Genomic DNA, 24,613 nt, shown 5'->3' on the forward strand with positions numbered 1-24,613 from the left:
AACGACAGACACCCCTAGGAGATTGAATTACTATAGGGAGAAGCGGAGTACCGTGGGATAGTTACATTAGAGTATTTCCCAAGATTCTCTATCCCCCTCCACTCAGAACTAGCCTCCCCCTGAAGCTTTCCTCTTCTCCGAAATAAAAAAAAAGGTTTTAGCTCGCGCAGGGATCATATTACGAAGACTTTAGCTTGGGTAAGGTAAATTTGGTTACTGTGCAGTAATAACAATGTGTGCAAAAAACAATCTCTCGGCGAGGAATTAAAAAAGGACTTCCGTTGTCCGGACGGAAGAAGGTCCGAAGGGTATTCGGCGTCCGGGCAAGAGCGCGGTTGGGCTGGTCCTTTAGTCGGCCCTGAATTTTGCAAACGATGGATCACATCGTTACAGATATTACTTTTCATGGCGGCATTAACATTCACGGCTGTTTGTCGCGTACGTTAATTTTCTGTTCATATACCGCCAGTGATTTTCTTATTGTTTGCTTATTAATGGACCGGGAATTTGACGAATTTGTGCAAAAAACAATCTCTCGGCGAGGAATTAAAAAAGGAAATAACTAATGTTCAGCGTCCCTCAGTCACTATCTCTCCTCTCTATCCACGGCCTCGTCCACACGCTCCTCCTCCTCCTTCTTCTTCTTCGGTTTCGCTGCATTAATAGCACGGCCGCGGCAGCAATAACGGCTACGGCCGAAGCAACTGCTATTCTTCTTTGCCTGTTATTCATGTTTACACCACCACACAAGCCGCAAAGGTAAACAAAACAGCTCTATCGTTACTAAGGCGTACCATTGCGCATCCTCTGGGTGCAGATCATTCGCGAATCTCGTGCACGTCATCATGCTCCGTGTATAACCCCATAAATTTACGTCACGGCGAATGATTTCATTCGCATGATCATTCGCGAGATGATTCGCCGTGTATAGCGGCCTTTACATTGTCAGGACCCTCCTGCGCCCCCCCCCCCCTGCCGACCCCTTGGCACTTTTCGCCCCCATAGACTACAGCAGCGCCCACTTTGGGAACCACGGATCTCATTCAATCTCCTTGCGTAAGGGGCAGATGCAACCAGCAAAGACCCGTGCTGATTGCGTGATGCATACTCATTAGGATACTCTGTACGAGTGAAAACATTTGCACTGTGAAGAAAGTTTTAGGGCAAAGCTTTTCGGCGCCACTTTGTAATTATCGAGGGAATTCTGTTTTCCTCACTTAATTCTGTTTTCATTGGCTTCATTTAACCCATTGGCTTAGTATTTTTTTAGCGTTTCCCTTACCGAGGATTATGATTTATTTCTGCCAAATTCTTTAAATGAATAATATTTTTTATCTACGCATATAATGTTGCTATTTACTTGAAAATTTCACTTAACTACAATGAAACAATTTTGAACGTTATTTAATTTTTTGTTACCATAATTTTGAATTTATAAAGCGATATTATTAACAATAGCAAAATTGTAACTTTTTACAACAATTGTTGTAATAATGCAACAAAGTGAAATTTCGAAGGTAAAATTGGAAAAAGTAATAGTGATATGTGTGTTTTTATGTATATTTCTTTTTAACAGTGATCAAGTCACTGATATGGAAACAATCAAACGTTGAATTCATTTCAGGAAATCTGTAAAAAAAATTTTGACTCATCAGTTCCTTGAGTGAAAGTTGCCATCATACTTTGTTTTTATGCGTATTTAATGTTAAATGTATTTTTCTGGTTGGTAGGTACTCTGAACTATAATATAAAATAATACTATTTAAGGTAAATTTCTTTATCTTCATGGTTTTTTGGTATGAAAATCCTTGAAGCATTCGGGTATTTGAAGAGCAACACAGCACTGCTCACACTCCCACCGACTTTCACTATATTTCAAACTGGAGACAATATCCTGAGGAACTTTCACAACTGTTGTAAAACTTTATCCCAAATCTATCTCTCTTGTTGGGATTATACTTCTAAAACTAAGTCTGCCGCGAAACTTCATAAGGCTTTCATCGACAGCAAGATTTTGTGAAGGGCAATATATAGACTGAAATATTTTTTTCACGTACTGACTGATGGGAGAAATCTTTCTTAGCCTGTCATTTTCATCGAGAGTTGAATTATCAGTGAAATGCAAAAATTTAGACATCAATAGAAAGCGTCGATAGGGCAATACTTTACCGAAGAAAGGAGTTTCAGTGACCGCTCGCAGACTTCAATACTTTTGAATTTTATTTTTCTTCACCTGTGCCATCGAAACACACAATGCAAAATATACTCATAATTCTTCAGCAGTGGTTGGAAACCATTCGCCCATCAAACTACTTCTGCGATTCATCGCTGCATTCAAAAAAATTTCAGCAAATCTGTTAGTCTCTTGGCAGATGAACTCCCAAAATTCAGGTTGCAAAAAAGCGTAAAAAAAATCGGGTTCATTGGCATTTCCCGGTAAATGCCGAAGCACTCTCGAGTTCGTGCCAGGTGCACCACAAAAATTAAACTTTTTCACGAGGTTATTACATGTATTTCACATTCAGCAGTCCTCCTTTACTTTTTTTCTTTACTGGTTGACGCTCAACCTCTTCTTCACTAGAGTCCTCGCTACCTGTCTCACAGTCCGCGGTTTCATTGGTGCTGTCCCGCTCATCGGACGAATCTTCATCACCACTACTCATACTATTACTCTCAAACAGAGCATTCTCGATATCGGTACTCTCACAGTAATCCATTTTTCTGCTTGCCATTTTCGCAAGGAGCACAAACACCGACGAAATAAAGCCTTACGTGCTTCCGAACTGACCATCTAAATGCCAAACCCAGGGTTTAAGTAGCCGTTGAGAAGAGAAGAATGTCTTACAATGTGATTTGTTCTGATAATGAAACGTGAGCAACAAAGTTCTGAGTAAGAAGCAAATTGATAGAAAAAGCGAACGATAACAAAGAAATTGCTTCTCACCAATTTTCAACCCAGAAAAGAAGGTTCTCAAATAACTACGTATTATATTGCCAGAAATGTGAATCCGATATCAAAACACAATTGTGAGCAAAGTATAAAGAAATAAAACACCTGTATAAGGATCAGGTTAGGCACCTGCAGTGGAAGTGAAACACAAAACTACGTCAGCATTGATAGTAAACCGATAGGTGATTTTGAAAGGGAGACGGGCCTCTGCGGCCATCTGCGGGAGAAAGAGAGGTTCATAATCCGAAATGAACTGCTCACTTGCAAGGCAATAATACCAAGTGAATCGTGACATTGATAACTAGACATTACAAAGTAATATCATTACAGCCGTCTGTCAGTCTTGTTATAAACGCACGAAGCAAAATTTCAGTCATTTCAATGGGTGCGTCTGATTCCACGAAAACGAAGTCGTCTCGTTTATGCGTCCTTCTTATCGTCAGCAAAGATGAATAGACAGTCAAAAAATCGCCTCCGATAAATACTAAAGGTAATCACTTTGAAAACAATTGCATAAAAGGTGAATAATAAGTGCCTATGAAAGGCAACGGGTAGGCCTTCATCTGTAAGTAAAGATAACTGGCGGAAAGACGCACCCCTAAAAAATGGCAGTTATACATTTTGAGGTAAAGAGTAAAATCACTGTAAAATGATAGCTGCAAATGCATTTGACCTAAAGAACAATGTTTTTGTGATACAAATGTAAAGATTTCATCCGAATATTTTATTCCGTTAATTAATTAGGCGTGTTGAAAGACAGCGCTGCATTCAACCGGCGAATCGCCGGCTCTTTAGTTTACGGCAAAGTCCCGTAGGCCGGCGAATCGCCGTCTCTTTAAGCCAATGGGTTAAAATTATTATAAACCTCAAATAAATACAAAACGAGGGATCGTGCTGAAAAACTGTTATCTTTTGAGTTCGCCGTGACGGGACTCGATCTAACAACCTTTATTGTCATTGCTGTCACCCTGCCGTCGACGTCAAAATGATATGTACCGCCCTAATTATCAGTTGTCACGGAATACGTATTTATCCAACATTTATCCCGTTTGCTTGCTTATTAGTTCACGGAAAAAATAAAGGTAAAACTTAACCCTTTTGCTGCTGTTCAATCTCCGGAAATCTTCTCCTCACATGCGGCGAAAATGTTAAAATGCGTTTCGCGGGCCCATGGAGCAGGTACTTTCAGGACGGGTGTGGTACACACATTACGAAGGGTCGCCAATCCACGGCCCTATCCTCGACGAGCTCATCCACGCAGGACCATCTCCTCGACCCAATCTGCAGGGGGCCTACCTCCCGAAAAGTGACCTCTCCGACTGCAAGTTGAAAATCAATCACTCAATCCAATCATCGAAAAATGATTGTTTTCAACGCACTCCTGCCAATCAAGCACGTCTTTGAACCGTGTTTCTACGATGAAAAATAACGATTTTGTTAACTTTTCTAGAAACGTGGCTGCGGACGGACAACCGGAAAAATGGCCATTTTAGCAAAGTTAACCAAATCGTTATTTAAATTCAATCGTGTCAGGCGAAATATGATGGACCTCCTTCATGATGCAACAAAAAGGAAGACAATGGCAGGTTCCACAATTTAATTATTACTGCGACCGGTTTCAATGCATGGTATCATCATCAGGCCTGTCTGTTCTATCAGGTCTATCATGCCTGATGATGATACCATGCACTGAAACCGGTCGCAGTAATAATTAAATTGTGGAACCTGCCATTGTCTTCCTTTTTGTTGCATCAAATCGTTATTTTCCTATGATACGAAAATACATGATTTATACGCAGTATAGAATACATATGAGCATTAAAAACTCACGCCGAATCAAACTAATGATGCGTTGCCACGACTTACGCAACAAAACTTTGCGTCCCGGTAACCGGCACTGGCCATGAGACTATGAGTGCCGATACGATGCAGGCTGCTAGCAGGTAGCAGAGTACCCAGCTAGCAGGTAGCGCTTGGTTTAAATAAGGATTATCAATGCCCTAACAAACGAAGGGAACTTTCCGACCTTACGCAATTTTAATAAGTGATTATTAAGAAATGTTTCCCTGAGCTCTGAGTGCAAATTGCATTGAATTCAGTGTTTTATTTAACTCTTGTATATTGATTGAGTGATTAAAACTCCCCTAAGAACCCTTAAGTATATGTGGGGAGAATTTTTTCAAAATAGTTGCATTCACAGGGACGGAACCAGGATTTCTTTCAGGGGCGGGGGGGGGGGGGGCACAAGCAAGGTCGTATCTAGGATTTTGTTCTGGGGGGCATGAGGATACCTTGTAATACAAAACGAACGCAATGATATTGGGAAAGTATAAAAAAATCTTGCGTATTTTTAAAGAGTCTGGAGGGTGGGCACGTGCCCCCATGGCCCCCTAGATCCGCCGATGTGCACTCATATCTTTCCTTGTACAGCGGCCTTAAGCAAACTCAATTGAGGTGTGAGTTTTCCAGTGCTTGCTGGCTCTCTAATGCACAAAAACACTTTTGGCAGTATTTTTCTGGACGCAGTTATCGCATACTGCATCGTGTAGGATTGGGTGAGTTTTTTAATACTCCAAACTACCATCTGCACAGAATTTAGCCCTTTTGAGACTAGCGCTCTCTTCATGTCTACTCTATATGAGCACCTAGTTCGATCAGTGATGATGAAATCAGCGTTATATTTCGTCATTAAATTTTTCGTTTGCATTTGAAAAATCTCCGCAGATTTTAATGCACTCTCGAGTGAGCAATGCCCTTTTTTCATTCATAGTAGTTTTTATTTGCACAATACGAAATTCCTTTCCTTTGTAATTACAAATGTCCTGAAGTTCTCGTGGTCAGGCATAATTCCAAGTTCCATTTAAAATCCATAAACAAATATGAAAATTATATAATATAAAATTCGAAGTAATTAATCTAAACGGATGGGGAAGAGTTGCAACAGTGTTTTCTAAAATCATGAGAGAGAAGAGAAGTGTGAAGTGTACTAAACAAGTACCCCATGCCGTTACATTACCGAAGTCGTATTCCTTTTCTTTCCTAATAGCTTTCTTATTACACAATCCCTGCATCTAACTTTGTCTCTCACACCATTTCCCATTCACAGCTATTTGTATTTCTGGTTCTAACTGGTATAGTTATTGGTGATAATGGGAACCTAGATCTCATGACGCGAGTAAGTGGAATGCCTTCCTCGTGGGGGATGGACGTGTAAGGGGACACAGCAGCAATTGTTTCCATAAGAATGTCGCTGCCGCTGGGAATATGGGAAAAATTATGAGTATGAAGAAAGTAGTGGTCTTTAATCTAAGAAGGGAGCAGCATTCCATGTCCACTCACTAGGTATTACACCATATTGGTATCTCTTAAAATCAACTTCTGTGTTCGTATCAGGAATACTTTAACTTATCTTAAATAATTGCAGATAGAAAGATAAGAAGGTAAGTTCACTGGGTCATCTAATCACCAATAAAATTGCCAATTTCCCCAAGAAGGGGTCGAATTGCATTTGAGTCGTTGCGCAAGTGTAGTACGGTAGCAACATATAAAGATCAAACATGTGTTGGAAGTGGTTGGTTGTGTTGCATCAAACATCAATTACGCATTTCTTTATTGAGCGACATGCGTAAACGGCATCATGTTTTTAATCGTCGCACGTTTCCACCCGGGAACAAGGTTACCTCGCAATGTGCTCTGGCTGGGTTATTTCGTAGCAATCCGCATGTGTTGTCGTCGGTCGGACCTTGTGCTAGGATAAACATTCACCCTTCACTTTTTTCTTATGGCAAACAAGAGCAATTATATTGTTGAGCAATAAATGTGTCATAATATCAATTATTCAGAATTTTCACTTTCTCTTCCTGCATTTACCTGTGGTTTTCCTCCGTATCCATAGGTTGCAGGTTCATCGCCAATTTCCCCAAAAAGGGGTCGAATTGCGTTTGAGTCGTTGCGCAAGTGTAGCACGGTAGCAACATATGAAGATCAAACATGTGTTGGAAGTGGTTGGTTGTGTTGCATCAAACATCAATTACGCATTTCTTTATTGAGCGACATGCGGAAACGGCATCATGTTTTTAATCGTCGCGCGTTTCCGCCGGGGAACAAGGTTACCTCGCAATGTGCTCTGGCTGGGTTATTTCGTAGCAATCCGCATGTGTTGTCGTTGGTCGGACCTTGTGCTAGGATAAACATTCACCCTTCACTTTTTTCTTATGGCAAACAAGAGCAATTATATTGTTGAGCAATAAATGTGTCATAATATCAATTATTCAGAATTTTCACTTTCTCTTCCTGCATTTACCTGTGGTTTTCCTCCGTATCCATAGGTTGCAGGTTCATCGCACTCTCGATGGTCATGGCCCTCTATCCAGCGTGGTTCTCTGTGGCTGCTTTTTCCTACCTGGGATTCCTCTCTCTTTGTCTCTACAAATACAGATCCGACCGAGATGATTACAGGTACAGTAATGTTTTGCAAATTCAAATCATAATATGTATAAGTCAGACACATTATAGTTTGTATTTCTTGTTCTACGGTCAATCCTTCATTTAGTGGTATAAATAGTAAAATTTAGATTAGTATTAGATGTAAAAAATTAGGGATGAGTCGATTCCACTTTTTTTCGATTCTGATTCCAATTCCGATTCCTTCAAATCGATTCCCGATTCTCGATTCCGATTCCATCGATTCTTATTCCTTCTGACAGGTAGGGTTTTGATTTATCTGTAGCATCGCTGTCATTAAAATTTAAGAATTGAATGGAATAAAATAACTAGGGATGGACGAATCCAGGATTTTTGGAGCCAGATACATTTTCAAATTCCTGCCATTAAACAAAATCAATTTTCCGAGTTTCCTCCGTGCGGGCAAGGCTGACACCGCGGCCGCTTAGGTGTGTGGCATCCTTTATGCCCCAGGCTTATCGTCTATGCTCAAAACGTTTATCTTCTTGGAATCGATGGAATCGGAATCGACATTAGGCGATCGATTCTCGATTCCGATTCCGTGCCCAAGAATCGGTGGAATCGAGAATCGGGATTTGGAATCGACTCATCCCTATAAAAAATTTAATTCAACTTTTTTAATCAAATCTTGATCAAATGAACACCTATCCTTTCCCACTGTAATTTTTGTACCATGAATAATCTAGGCAAACTATTTTGTGTCCACACATTGGTATCAAATTCAATGTGGTTCAACAGGATTGAGCAGGTACTACATTTCCATCAAAATGGATTAAACCAACGAATGAAATAAAGCCTCTTGTCTCTTAGACCATGAAACAATTATCGCTTCTTTCATCACGTTGTGTGGTCCTGAAACTGGAAATGAGCTAATATTGATCGTAAGATGCTATGAAAACTCTCATTAAGGCAAGCCGTATTTATAAATTCTTGTAAATTATGTAAGAAATTATATTTTATAATCAAAATGCGAGAAGAGGTATTTCCGAAAAATAAATGAATTCCTTATGGAATCGAAACGGAATGCTACATTGAGCTTTTCATCTTATTTTCAATTATACTTAAATCAATAATTGAGAATTATTTCAAGATTTACGTAATTCCAAGAATAATTCCAACTTTTATCTAATACAAGTTTGAGAAATTTTTCATTTTTTCAAATTTTCTGCTAGCCGAATGAATGGAAAATAAATGTTAAAATTTACAATTAGCACTGAATTCTTCGATTTTTCGGTCACTTTAGTAACTTTGTATTTCTCCAACGTTTCATTTGATAGCCAAGCTTCATCTTTGCCACAATATGGAAAGTCATTTAGGCAGTATTTTGATTGAAAATCTGTCAAAACCTAGTACTTGATTCCCAATTTGTCTGGTTTATTTGGCATGTACCGCATAAAAGTGCAGCGACCTTTAATTGGATAGAGCTATGCATTGGCTGTTACGCCGAAGTCTCCATCGAATTCACTACCTTGAACCTTGCAACTGGAATCGTCGCTTCCATCACACGCAGATGGTTACAGAATAGGCGGACGGTCCTTGGACTGATGTTTCCTATTTACTTGCAGAATTCTCATATAACCCATAAAACAGCAACAACACAGTATGGTGTACGACATTCCCTAGCAGCCATTTTAATGACAGCGGTTCTTTTCTCTTGATGTCTTTGTCGACTCCTAACTTTCTTCAACTCGCTACTGACTTACCTGCTGAAAATTTTCCAACGAAAGTGAAATATGGTATACTCTTCTCCAACTGCATTGGAGAGAGAGCATTTGAAATGCATACAAATGGATCGAAAGTCAAAAGTAATGCTAATCGCCGTTCGAAAGGTATGGACCCAACCTCCAACCGGGGGCTGATTCGCATATTTCAATAACTCACAGTTATGTTTCTTGTCATGTTCTTATGAACCTTTATTCAACAGTGAGCATATGAATAAAGGGAGTGTAGACAGCACTTAAAACAATTGAAAAACAAAAGAGAAAATATCATGACATTTTTGTTTCAATTTAAAAAATTCAACCCAATCGAAAATAACCATTCCAACGTTAGCATCACACTCAATAAAATAATAATAATCATTTAATTCAAAAAAACTTTTCAGGCCTTAGTATAACAATTTACAAATGTTTAAATTTAAAGAAAGTAATGTACTTTAACATCACCTAATTTACATTATTGTTAATAATCAAATACAAAATTAACATTGAAATAATATTCAAAATACAATCAATCACAGTACATTTTTTGTTTTCTCACAATCCTGCCTGTTCTAGTTTTGTATTCACTATCAATTACATTGTTATCTTTTATAAGGGTTATAGAATGTCTCAAATGGAATGAATTCCTTCGCAACATCCAATCCTCATGATTTTTACTATGTAGAACCTTGGTGTTCTATCTTTGACCACTACTACACCAAGTAACCAGACACTTATTTTTATTACAACTTTATCACCTGGGTAAAAGTCTTGCGTGGTGACAGCACCTCTGTCATAATATTGCTTGCATTTGACCTCAGTTTATTGCATACATCTTTCTGAATCAGTGGCTTAAACAATTTGGTACTAAAAGGCAATTTGGACATTAGCCTTCGACTCATTAGTAACTGAGCTGCTGATGCACCTAGGCCAGCACACTTATTCCAGAACTCGGGTAGACGTGAGCTACTTAAAGCGCGAAGGGTTTACAGCTAACGGCAGTCACTTTGCCATCGTATTCTGGTGACCGGGCGGTTAGGTGAAAGTTCGTGAATCCGTCTCCCTAATGGCCTAGCCATAGATGTCACTGATGTTGGTGACATAGATCGTTGCGACCAATAGGAATCTAAGAAGAACACAAGTGAAGAGTGAAATAGGCGCTTAAAAAGGCGCTAATGTAACTGTTGTTATGGTTATTATACTTTTATTTTGAAAACTATTACTTGTGCGTACTACTGTTATCTTAATTTAAAATATCAATTTAAATATTCTGAAATGTGAGACGTGCATGTGTCCATCTTTAATATATGTTATTATTATGACTAATGATAACTAGACCCTGAAGTATATTTACCTAAGGAGAAATAACTTATATTATGATATGGAAGGTAAAATTTTCAATTACTTTTACAGATGCGGAAGAAATAGGTGACAAATTATTTAGTTAATCTGGCTTGTATTGGCGACTTCTTTGTTTACGCATGGCTCCGATAATTATTTTGATAGACTCCTTGCTAGTCCGGCTGCCCTTTACATTCCTTATTTTTCTCCGTGGTTTAATCGTAATCTGTATTTATTCTCGTAAACAGCCACTTTCCTTATAATTTGATCCTACAATGGGTAGAATGATAGATACATTTATAGAGTTGTTTACAAAGTGAAATAAGTAACTTGATAAAACCTTCGGTAACTATGATTTATGAGTACATATACTTACGTTGAGGATATCCCGTTGGCAATATAGATAATGTATTTGACTCAATTCTGTGGATCATTAACTACTTATTCCTCTTATTGTCGTCCTTTCGAATACAAGCAAAAACCTTCTCCGGCAAGTAAATAGAGGTACTAGACGACGGGGCACTTTATACGATTTTATGGGATACACGATTTATATGTTTTTCACACGTTTTTCTATTGAAGGTCCATGCTGCCATACACTTACTGCATTAAGCAAATGATGTAGGTGTGTAACGTAGACCACAATCTGCAATCGACTTATTTGAATTTAATCTTCCCAAAGCTCCCCAAACAATCGTCTTTATTTATTTCAACAACACCTTGGCAACCCAAAATATTCCCAATCCGAAGTTTGAAGTTAAAACAGCAATTATATTCGCCAAATATGCATTTGAGTCCCCACATAGACAGTTTTTCTATCCACTTCCTAGGCCTGTCATCAGTGGATACCGTGCCGTGATGTAACGCGCCCATGCTCCGTCACGTGTTTTCAAACAGTCGATGAAGATTTTTTTTAATGACTCTTATCTCTGCTTTAAAACGTTATTCATCCGTGAAATTTTCAGCAAGTACATTTGAGGTAACTATCTTATTATTCTAGTACTTTAAAGAAGTTTGCATGTTCCCCATTGGTTTGTATTTGACGTTGAAATAATTTGTTGCACATTTAAAAATGTACGGAAAAATGTCCGAAAAAATGTACCGTGTGACCACCTATTCGTGGATCTTGTCCATGAGAATGTACAAGAATCTGTTCAGAAAACCATTCAGAAAAATTTACAGAATCTTGTACATTCAAATGTACCATGTAACCAGGCCTCAAGACCTCTGAATCTTGGCTCATGGACTACACACATTGGATACGTGTGATTTTCTGGTGAGGGAAATATTTACTATTTCCCCTCAGCATTCTTAATAATGACTTCAGTTTTTTTCATGGGTGTTTTGCAGGGCACAAATGAGTGCTAATCGATTTTCAGCTGAGCCTTGTATGCATTGTTGCACAATTCATGTGTTTTTCATACGAATTCATGTCTTTTTTCTCCCAATAGGCGGGTAATGACAAAAACTACCAACACACTGTGGATGGTCTACCGTGTCTTCATCACGCCGTACCCGATGAGAATTTGGAGAGTGAGTACATATGACGACATCCTCTACAACTTTGAAACCTTTGTTTTGGCCCTGTCTTGGCCATTTCTCTTGGACGGCGATCATCCATTGGCAGACTACCGATGGATCATCACGGGAATCATATTCATCCTCAACTTTATCATCTTGCCACTTCTTCTCAAGCTCAATGAGAGAATGTTCTTAGAGGCACCAAAATGTAATGACCATGACCCCTTCCCTATCAGATCGGAACTTTGGAATGATCTGAAAGCGGGAAAAACCAGGATGAGACGTTCATTTGGAAGAAGAACATCTTCATCCACATTTCCATATACATATAGGATAGAATGCCCTATTGTTGGCATCCCCCCAGTTGTTGGCACCATGTAAAAAACTGTGTTACATTAAGACCCAGAGGAGAATTGCATTCTTTATGCTTTTGTATTTAGTAACAAAGGAGTTTTACTTAACCCCTTAGTGCATAAAGTTATTTTTGTCAAATATATATTTTAAAAGTTATTATTCTGGCTATTAAGGTTCATTTTAACTAATTTATGAAATTTTTAAATTTTTACAATCAGTAGTTTAAATAATACATCCCGTCCAATGTATCGGACGCCATGCACAGGGGGCAGTAGTGCATTCCTATAGAAGTTTTGCTAAATTTATTTAATAAATGAGTACAATAATCATGACGGTGATTTGATGTTAAAAGACGACACAGAAAGAGCATGTAGACTAGAAACGATATACATTTTTACCTTTTTACATGATATTCGTAGAAAACTTTTGGATGAAGGCCAATGTTGCTATTATTACAAAATGATTTTGCTTTCCTTTTCAGTCTACTCTTCGTCTTTAGATAACAATAAATTGTGGCCATAGTTTTAGGCTATGAAATATAACAGAATTAATGGGAACATAAATTTTGATTTCCTTGGATTGATGATTTTCAAACACTTTTAGCATAATCAAGGCAAGTGACCTTCGATATTTTAAAAGTGACTTTTTTCTGTTCAGTTATTTTTCGATAAATAAGCCTCGCATTTAGGAAGTCATGCACTTTGGCAAACTTTAGTCACCATCATTTATTAATTTAAGCGGGAAAAACCAGGGTGGGACGTTTATTTGGAAGAAGTACGTGTACATCCACATCTTAATACAGTGGAACTTGGTTAGTACGTTCCTCCTTAGTACGTTTTCCTCCTTAGTACGGCGATTTCCCTCGGTCCCGGTACCATCCGAACAAAATACAGGTAAAAGAATTTGGTTAGTACGTTTGAAAAAATTGCGCTTTCCTGGTTAGTACGCTCAATTGCTTGCTGTGACGCAACCCGCAATTCGTTCTCTAGTGTCTTCTTAAGGGTCGCAAACGTCTGAATTCATGATTTAATTTATTATCATTAGTCATTAACATTCTTCCATTCATTCCACATCTCTTTCTTCTACCGTAATTTATCCAAATGCATTTCTCAATTCTTGTGACGTGATGAAAAATAAAATGCGGCCATTTTTCGGGAATGTCTGACTATGAAAAACTACAACCAATAAGAAGCCCCAATTTTCCCCACCCCGAGCTCCTCACCTTCTGTTGCCTTTGGAGCTTGGGAGTGCCCACTGCTGCGCACCAAGTTCGTGAGTGGGCAATTGTTGCTATTGCACGAGTTATCATGATGAAGAAATGAGTCAGACAATTTCCACATTATCTAAAGCAGTACTGTTCCATAAACTCGACGTCGTGCGTATTTACTTGACTACTGTTGCGGGAGCAGACGATCCTCAGGATCTCCACGCGAAGCTTAGCTTAAAAATAATTGATCTCGGAACGAAAGCAGACGACATTAGACAAATTTTGAATGTAAATTTCAACTGTTTAATATAAAATTTTCTTGTAATTACGTCGTAATCTAATAATCTTGCGTGTCATCAGTCGATATATCGATCGATTTTACAATCGAAATGGTATCATTCCAGAAGCGAATGTCTACGGCTGTTGCCGTAATTTGAAAGTCAATATAATTTTGCCCAATTTTTATGATGTTTAAAAAACCAGTTGACTCACTCCGGGTTGTTGTTATATTCTCCGAGTACGCTGTGAGAAAGAAAAATGACTTGTCTTCGCTTGTCTGAGCTTCTCTCGTCCTCGTTCTGTAAATATGTATAGGATAAATCACGGGAGATAGACGCCGTAATCATGAAATCGTCTCCGGGATGTCCATGAAAAATTGTGATTTTTATTCACATGGTATTGTTTTTCATGGTAGCGCTCATTTTCTTGATTTTAAATGTGAAAAGAGTTCAGGAAGGCGATCCTATGAGAAGTACCGATAGTAATTGTAATTATGACGACTTTTTCACTGATTGCAATAACCCCGACTGCTATTATTTACTTTCCTCGTTAGTACGTTTTCCTGGTTAGTACGTTCATTTTTCGTGGTCCCTTCAGAAACGTACTAACCAAGTTCCACTGTATAGATATACATAATTGGTGATTGATCTTAATTTTTTTATTCAAAAGATATGTTTAAGTATCCATAATTTAAGATCGCTCTGAAAAATATTTTATCAGCGCAAATTTTGCTATAACGACTAATTTTTGTCATTAGGGTTTATTCATACATTTTTAAATGGTGATTGTAGCAATGCGTGACTCTAAGAAGGTGCTCAAAGTTTTCATGGAATTAGTACAACTCCAAAACTATTTAAAAAATATGAGTTTATTTAAGTTTTCACAAGGATTTTTCCCATCAGAATTGTTACTTAAGTATGAAGTGAGCACTTGTTGAAATGGAATTGTCCTGTGGGTAATATATTTATTTACTTGAATTGTCTGCCTCATATTTAATGTGATATTTAGTTTGGTGAATGGGAAATGTGGTGATATATTATGTAATCGGTCAGAGATCTATTATTATTATCAAATCATCACAATGCACGGATGTCCTGTGACATAAGTGCTGCGAATATCCTTGGTGATATATATTTAAATTGTCTAATGAATCACCCTATCGCTACTTTTTAGACCGTATGGTATGAATTTGTGCACCCTAGATGTGGTACTTGAAATGGTGCTAATTTATATCATCGGCTAAAAGAGTTATTATTATTATTCAAATACATCACCATAAAGGATTGCCTGTGACATAACTTTATGAATTCTTTCATTTGTGGATTATTCACTCTTTCTTAGAGGTTGATTTTGGTATATTTGCCAATTCTTTTTTGTTCAAAAGATATGCATAAGTGTCCATAATTAAAGATCGCTCTGAGAAATATTTTGCTAACTCAAATTTTGCTCAAAGGACTAATTTGTTGTCATTAGAGTTGTATTCATACATTTTTAAATGGCGATTGTAACGATGAGTGAATATTTAGAAGGTGTTCAAAGTTTTGATGGAATGATTACAACTCCAAAACTATTTAAAAACTATGCTTTCTTGTAAGTTTTCACTAGGATTTGACCCATCAGATTTGTTACTTACACGGGGAGACTATGAAACTTGCTCTGCCTTTTTCAATGCCGTATGTTTTATGGTCATGAAAGTTAATTAAATACAGCCAAACTAAGGCCCATTCAACGGAACCACTACTAGTTCAGGGATGTGTTCACCATTCCTAAGCCCATAAAAAATACGGCATTGAAAAAGGCGGAGCAAGTTTCGTGGTCTCCCCTTGGTAAGTATAAAGTGAGCACTTGTTGAAATGGAATAGTCCCGGGGGTAATACATGTATATTTATTTGAGTTCACTGCCTCATAATAATTTTTATAATTAAGTTGGTGGATGGGAAAAATGGTGATATATTATGTAATCGGTTGGAAAGATATATTATTATCATATCATCCCTACACACGGATGGGCTGTTATATTACTTTATGGAATCTTTTATAAGTGTAATATCTATTTTTTGCATTTGGTAGGTTACTAGAAGTGATGGCAGAGTTGTTAAAAAAAACATTTGTATCAGTAGCCGTAACATTATGAACAGTGTCTTTCTTGTTGGTGAAAATAAATTTTAGTTTTGGCATGAATTCAGGATTGCCTTTATTATTGTAAATTTGGATATCATGACAAAAACATGTATTTACCAGAACTATACCTAAGATTCTTACAAGGACACCAAGAGATTTGCTTTGCCTCTAGATCCTTAATAAAACAAATTTTGTGATACTAAAATCTTGAACGTGCCTTATTTTGCGTGAGACTACAAAAAGAAGCAAAACGAATAATTTGGTGTCTTTAACCCATGACCTGTGACGTGCAATTCTTGTTACACTAACAGTGACGTGCGGTCTGGAAAAAAACACTGAAACAAAAATTCATAAAAAGTTGCAATGCCATTTTTATTGCTTAGTTTCATTTTTTAAAGCGCTTAACTATTTTAAAACTTGTATTAAATATTTATACATTCCTAATACGGACCAATTTTTCAGTAAAAATTGTTATTTGAAGCAAGATCAAAAAACTGATGCCAAAAACGCTTAAGTTTTTATTCTATTATTATTATTATTATTATTATTATTGAGTTGGTTTCTGTATCAATATTTTGCCATATTTGAAAATAATTGGCCTTAAATTTTTAAGTTGGAAGAAGTAATAAGTAGCCATGAAATTCATCCCACCCATTTCTTTTCTTGATGCATTCTGCAGGCGATTGAAATGACAATTATTCACAAATCATGCACAGTCTTTTTGCATTGGAAAAGTAAGAAAAAGGTTTTCCGTGTTTTTGTACGGCGTGAAAAGTCCACATATATTGTCCGCATCTCCAACCTCTCCACTTCTTCGGCCTCTTCCTGCAATAGAGGGAGAATTTACGCAATAATTTATCCCACCCGTCTCGGGAGTCTTACATATTTGACGCATTCTCCTTCCCACATGGAGTCTAACGAGATCTCCACCATTGATTAAATACAATTAAATCTTGTCATATTATCTTTCTCACATTGCTGAAGCACAGAAGAGATGACAAAGGAAATATTTAACATTCTGAAAAATACTACAGGATCTGTATCTACATTAGTACATTTTGTCACCAACTCACAATTATCAACAAGTATACAAGTATCTCCGCCACATTTAGTTGCGTTGTAAAATGCAATTACCACTGTATTCCCGGATTCACTCATCCTGTAGTGCATAAAGGTAAGTAAGCAAACAGCCTTATACACTTACATACTTCTGGGACATTGGATATTACAGTCTTATGTTCGCCGACATCCGTAAAATGCGTCCTTAGGTTGACGCAAAATCATTTGGCCCTTTCATTTTTTTATCGTATTCAATTGTAAAAGTCGCTCATCAAAAATCTGTCAATAATAATCAAGAGGCTCAATATCCTTCCCTAGTGACGTATTGTAATCCTTCAAACAAGGTTTCAGGGTAACGGTGTTATGGAAGGGTATACGAAATTTCCTCTTTGGCTCATTTGCTGACCTTTTATAGCTATTTCTCCTCTAAAGAATTGTTCTTGCCTGTGGAGATTTTTCACTATATCTATTTTTTGCGATTAGATGGAAAGTGAAATTTTTAAGCGTGTGAAAACTCGACGGGTAAGTATGAATGCCGGGAAAACTCACGTGTAATGTCATTCTGGTTCCCGCTGCCGCAAGTGAGGTGACCTTGGGGCGAGGCTCTGAGTGCTGATACGACGAAGGATGCTAGCAGGTAGCAGAGTACCATGCTTGCTGGTAGATCTTGGCTTATATAAGAAGTATTAATACCTTATTAAACGAAGGAAACTTTCTGACATTAGCCAGTTTTAATAGGTGATTATTAAGACATGTTTCCCTGAGCTCTGTTCCTCATGCATGCATTGGTAACCTCAGACGATGTAAAACTCCTATCTTTTCGTATAGAAACTAGGTCCCTGTGACGTCACGTGGAGTGGCATCGCATGGGCGCCAATATGGTGTTTTTCAAATGAGGATAAAATTGACCATTGCCATTCGTCTAAACCGGTATTTCTAAAACCAAATAATTAGTTTATTTTGAATACACTAATGGTGGGTAACGATTTGCAAGCAATGCATTTCGTTTTCTTTGATGAAGGAAACTACCCTATTGTAATGAAAGGGACCAAAATTTGGGCAATTTGATATTTGGAGGTTCACTATGGAGAGGTTTTAGTGATGGGTACCATTTTTTCATGTCTTCTGGATATGATAGGCTTTACTGTCTTTTAGGACATTATATGCATGCGAATAAAAAAATGTGCATGCATTTGTGAACATATATTTATTACCTTTACAGTAATTACAGAAAGCGAGCGCTATTGCAATATTTTCACTATGATTCTAGAGAAGTGATCTCTTTTGATTCAACAGTCACTTAAAAAGATTCGGATAGTTTGAGTACATTTTTTCTTCTTTACTCTCAGGTATGCTCTCATATGGATTCACAACATGTCCACAACTAATTATTGACGTAAAAATTACAGCATCTTAAAGGTGTGTAAGAAAAAAATAAGGGTGAAACATTTATTGCTGAACATTTCGTACCATGTATTGTAAAGCCTGAATCACACGATCATTTTTTTCCGTCGCGAAAAGCGATCGCTAAACCCGCCGTGATCATTTTTCTGAATCACACGTTCACTCCCGCCGTCGCTTTTCGCATCATTTCCAATATCACAGCTCGTTGCCATAGGACCCACATAACGAAAATATATAGCGTGTTTGTTTATTTATGTCGTTCCCACAATTGACAAACGCTGCGCTGCAATCACACCATACGGTCATGCATTCCGATTGGCTGATATGGGGTTTTAGGGACGGTTTTAGCGACGGAAAAAGCGACCGAACGAGTGATGAAAAATAGCGATGGGAATCCTCATCGCGATCGCGAAAGACAATTGCCGCCGACTCTCATTTTGCGCAGCGATCGCGATAGCAATCACTTTCGCGACGAAAAAAATGATCGTGTGATTCAGGCTTAACGGTTCGAACCGCGAGAGCCGCCCGTTCGATCATGTGATAATAAATTCTCCACTTCCCCAAAATATAAAATTGCCCCTACTCAGACTTACCTTTTCAGCAGGGCTATTCCACTAAACGGGGCCATACGTATGGCCGGCCGTAACTTTCTTATGGTCTGACCCGAAATTACGGCCTATACCGATTTCACTCCCGAGGGGCCATATCGTATGGCCCGGCCAAAAGTCTTCCTTTAGGCGAGTATGAGAATTATAATTGGTACTATAAGTTGGTTTCACTGTTTTTTAACACCAGTCATTTTTTGAGAAGAAAGTTTGTTCCAACGTAGATACAAAATTAATTCAATGTTCCTAAACTGAAATGGACTCCTATTAAAGGATAAATTTGGATTTTCTTTAAACTCTGATCTGGCGGCAGACGCTGGAGATCTTTAAAAAAAGGTAAAGAACGCAAATCACGGACGAGAAGAAGCAGAAGAAATTTGTAGATGATTTGTGCCCGACAGTATTAAAATATTCGTGAATTGTACATGTAATGGATAGAGTTAGAACATGACATCGTATTGTAGTTCTAACCCTCTTTCTCTCCTTCCAATTGTGTAACTAGTCTCATGGCCGCAATAATTTGCCCTCAAATGCCGTAGAAATCCAGCCATTGCACGAAACCTAAAGATGAAATTGAAACTTTAAGTTTCATTAATTTTATAATCAGAGGCTTATGTTTAGGTAGCTGTATAAATTATAAAACATCAATATGAGACTATCATTCTTTCCTTGATTTATGGGCGACATTTGTCCTTTACGCATCGACTGAAGATTGCCTTACTACCAAAAAAATGTGTTACCCTATGTTTCTTGGACATCCTCCCTCATGGACCGTAATGCTACAAGAATCTTAAAATATAAAACATTTAATAGCGGATATTTCAAGCTAACTACAGCTTTTCGAAAGAAGTAAGAAATCTGCTAGCAAATGTAGCATAGAAAGCACATAAAAGCCCGTTCCTCCGTTCACTTTAACAAAGCATCCATTAAAAAAATATTTCTTACTTTTTAACTACAAGCGAACTTTTAGTTCATCCACTATATCTAATTACGAATTAAGTAACACCTTCTTTTGACGCGCGGAAAGGTTTAATGAAAATATCCATCATCGTATGCGAACGGATTACACGTATCCCGTATACTCCTTTCCAGATGAATTCGGCGTCTTTATTTTATATATCTAGCCAATGCCCGTTGAATCCGTGTATGTGCTCCCCCGCAATATTCATATATATCTTGAAAAAATCGCTATATAATCGACTACACTCCGTAAATTTCTTCTATAACTCCGTAGGCGAGCAATGTTATTTCGTATGGCCCGAGTTATGACCGCCTCCCAGGCAGGCCATAGTATTACGGCCTTTAGGCCATAGATCCTTTATACAGATCTATGGCTTCCTATATGAAAGATCTATTGCTTTAGGCCATATTATTACCGCCCGACTTATGGCCTTTCGCTCGGAGTAGAATCGCTTGAAGCCATGCGTGCGTCTCGAGGCCGTAGTTATGGCCGATTTCGACTTATAAGGCCCGGCCATACGATTAGTGGAATAACCCCGCAGGGCCCCAAAGCAAGTCCCCCGATTGAACGCGCCCACACGCACACTCACTTACAAAAAGACTGAAGGCACTTGTGGCAATGGCAAATAATAGAAAATTCAATAAAATCCTTTTCACAACTGATTTTAATAAATTAAATGACATTGATCCAAAGATTTACACATAAACCAAAATATACCCCAATCACAAATGATAAATCTTCTTCAATAATACAACGGCGTCACCTCCAACATGAAATTTAACCACACGTCTTCTCCTTCAAATACCAATATCACTTCACCAATGATTATTATCCAAAGACAATGATCTCTTCCAATAGCAAATACATTAACGCGCCTTGGTCCATGAACAATGTGAATAGTGTGAAGTAAAACTCACAAAAGTGACGTTCAAGGCAATTATGAAAACATAAATAAGTCAGTTCAAATGGCCACCCGTCTCAAATCAGGGCTCAATGATGCGCCAAGTAACTACTTAGATTCATAATTATCGCTCAATCTTCTCAACGCGAGCACTCAAGTCTTGCAGGGCCGTGACTAAAGACCAGTCAACAGCGAATTCACTAGGGCCTTTAATGGAGAGATAACTAGGGACTTTCTGAGGGGGGAACAATCTGGATTGCTAAGGGCTTTTAGAAATACGTCACTTCGAAAAAGTTAGCGGATGGTAGAGATATGGAGAGCTGCGTCAAACCAATCTTAGGATTGTTGACTAATGATTGTGATGATGATTAGAAGCACTCTAAGCGCTACATCCCAAAAGCTGCTAAGTGATATAACGCTTGAAATCGACAGCTACTTAGCAGCTAAGTGTGAGCGCTCCTTCCATTCTCCAAGCGGTATTCTGCGTCACAATTTCACTAAAAACTTCGCTTATTGTTAGGAATTTAAATACGGCTTGTACAGAAAAGAGGAGCGAGGCACGTGAAAACCAGTTTTAATACTTCTGTTGGCGTTACTGATGTCTTAAGTAAACCAGGATGTGAATCACTCTTAGATGGTAAATTGCAAATAAGAGGAAAAATATTTAGTAAATTAATGAGCAGTTTATTTTCGACGAAATGTACCATATCTTAGGGATGCCTTAAGTGTTGCTGTAGATAAGATTTTAATAATTGAGTAAGAGAGGAAGACTTCAGAATATATTGATTGAAAACGTCTTTTTTTCGCGAACGATAAGCGACTCCTCGTGGTAAGGGAGTACATTGCAAAGGACTTTTAGGGCGTTGGGAATTCCAAGCCTACGTCCTTGTTTGATGTCCACGCCACCCCTCGCCAGCTGTCCCCGTGCGTGCAACTTGATCCAACTGCCGAAGTCGTGCTACCACTGCTTGTCACTGCACTCGCGATTCGACTTGCTCCGTGGAGTCCTTCTAAGATAGCTTAAGTACAACGAATCTATTCACAGAGGAAATGTATTCATTACATGATTAATCAACGTACCACGACGCACGTGGCCTGCAGCAACAACAACACAACCAACTCGGCAACCGCGGGGTCTGTAGCACACTCAACCAACAGCAACACTCGGCAACTGCGCGCGGGAAAATAGTTGAAGAACAATCGGCGGGGAAACAGTTGAAGAGCAAACGGCGATTGGCAAACGGAGGTGGCGCTGTTATGAGGTTGCTTTCTGAGGTTATCCCTCTCTCCAATCTCTAAAACTCGTAGGAGAGAGAGGGACCTCGCGTCTCTGCCTTTTATCCCTTTACCCATAAACACCTCCGATTCACACACTAACGCCCTCTTTCACGCCATTTGGAGGCGGGTTTGCAAATACCTTCCGGGAGAGAACCACAACGTCGCCTCTCCCGGAAATCCAATTCCACACTATTTCACTGCATTTCACTTACCCGTAAACAAATATCATGCGTTTAAAACATAAAATTAACCCCTCACACAGATATTTAGTGCCGCCCTTTGTTCCCAAAATGCCAAAAATGTGAGCGTGCGCGCAGACGTAACCCCAGCCGCAATATAATTTACTTTGCGCGTCGGGCCGGCTCCGATCCGTACAGTCACACACCCCCACACTAAACTAAACACGGGGTATTTCCGATTAAATTACCCTCTGGTTAGTTTACCAGTCAAGGAACAAACTAAATTTTACCCTTAGACAAAATGAACCCAACAAAAAATTATCGATTGGGTACCATACCCAATCTTCTCATTACCCACAGCAAGATAACCTACTCCAATGGAGCAAGTTGAAAGTATGGCTTCACATTCCCCACATTATGGATCCCAATTGACTCCCCTAAGTCTTCTTCAAGATGGCAAGCATTTGGACCCGCAAACTTTGAGACACGGAACTGTCCCGTGAATATAAGTGAAAGAATTTATGAAACCTTCCTGTTTTCGCGTCCGAGGGGTCCTCATCAAAACACCGTCGTTTATTTGGAACTTGTGAGTCTCCCCCTTTCTGTCGGGAACGACGAATGCGACCGGATCGTATCAGTCTCCCTCGCACCAAATGCGTCACATCAGCCCGCGAATACTCAGCTTGGACCGGAACTTTTACTAACTCATCACCCTCCCGAGATGGTTTTTCCCCGAAATGCACTTCTATAGGAGTCAATCCCGTACTCTCATGTACAATTACATTAAACCATTTATTGATCCACGGTATTACTTCCACCCATTTTCCATGATCGTCCGAACAATAAGCTCGAAATACCCGGGACAACTCTCTCATCACGCGTTCGCTCGGGTTCGTCTGTGGCCGGCGAATGGAGGAATAGACCACTGAAATCCCTCTTTCTTTCATGAGCCTCCACCCTCTCGCGACTCGTTAACTGACTTCCGTGGTCCGACAATATTCGCCTAGGAACTCCGCACCACGGAAAATAATTATAGACTAATACCCTCACGCAATTCTTCGTTGTTGGTCTTCGCAACCGATATCCCTGCACCAACTTAGAAAAAACATCCACTACCACCATAATATACCGATTCCTCCCCTTTCCCTTTGGTAGAGGTCCGTACAAATCCACGGCACACAAATCTCTCGGTTCTTCCGGAACAATATTAATTAATAAATAATAAATTAAAGCAGGTTCATAATAACAAAGCCATTGAAGTTAACACACCTGAGGACACTAAAAGCACAGTTCAACCATGGGCTTAGTAAGAAAAAAGTTAATGGAGAAAACAGGTTCAAAAGAAGGAATCTGAAGGGAATTATGGAAACGGAGTTCAGACTTCGGGGTTCAATAAGCCCACCGAATAACATTGAGAAACGAAAAATTTCTCCTCGTCGTCGTTTTTGTTGCCAAGACCATCCCACGTTACTATTTTCAGAGGCACTTTACAAACTGAAACAATACGATGCAGTCATAAAATGAGGCTCATAATGAACCAACGTAATAGATAAATAGATGTGCACCAACGTAATGGAATATGGTTTTAAAAAAACTATGCATGTATATTGAATGATAAAGTTCACTACATACGGAAGATCCAGGTTACTGTGAGGTTCAAATACGATACTTATGCAATCGATGGATATTAAGGAAAAATATAATAAATAATGGAGCAAATAAACCATATGCAGCTCGTGTCGGTCAAATCTAGTCGTCTATCTAGTCACAATAACAAAACACACTTTATCACTTCATCACTAATGTTTCGGCCGTTTTGTAAAATTATGTCACCGACGCTAGCGCCGCTAGTGGCGCAGAAACTTCGGAAACAGATTTAATACGTATTTCAAAAGGATTTGGAGATCCAGAATTGATGTATTATGAAATCTCCCAAAAATACAGATTAAATACGTATTTAAAAAGGATTTGGAGATCCGGATTTGATGTATCATGAAATCTCCCAAAAATACAGATTTGATCCTTCTTGTGTTTGTAGGGAAACATCGGACCCCATAACTCCGATTATGATACTTGGCCCGCTGACACAAATCACATGACCTTAAGAGAGTTCTTACGAACTTTCCTATACCCACCCAGTGGTATTTGGCCTGTAACCAACGAATCACTTTACAGCTCCCACAATGTCCATACCTTTTATGGGCATACCACACTAACTTTGCCCAAACCGCTCTCGCAGCCCATGCTCTGTACCCGTCCTCAGCTTCTCCTATCCTCCGATACAGAACC

General features: G+C 38.7%; 1 protein-coding gene across 1 annotated transcript in view; it reads left to right on the forward strand.

The window, feature by feature from the left end:
• Positions 1–13,067, forward strand: part of LOC124170029 — a 513,527-nt gene extending 500,460 nt beyond the window's left edge. The window contains exons 19-20 of the mRNA XM_046548714.1: positions 7,279–7,408; positions 11,907–13,067. Of these exons, the coding sequence (XP_046404670.1) occupies positions 7,279–7,408; positions 11,907–12,357 (581 nt within the window). The 3' untranslated portion in view covers positions 12,358–13,067. The remainder of the gene's footprint in view (positions 1–7,278; positions 7,409–11,906) is intronic.
• The last annotated feature ends 11,546 nt before the right edge of the window (positions 13,068–24,613 follow it).

This window comes from Ischnura elegans, chromosome 13 (assembly GCF_921293095.1).
Source record: "Ischnura elegans chromosome 13, ioIscEleg1.1, whole genome shotgun sequence".
In the NCBI taxonomy this organism is placed as follows: Eukaryota; Metazoa; Arthropoda; class Insecta; order Odonata; family Coenagrionidae; genus Ischnura; species Ischnura elegans.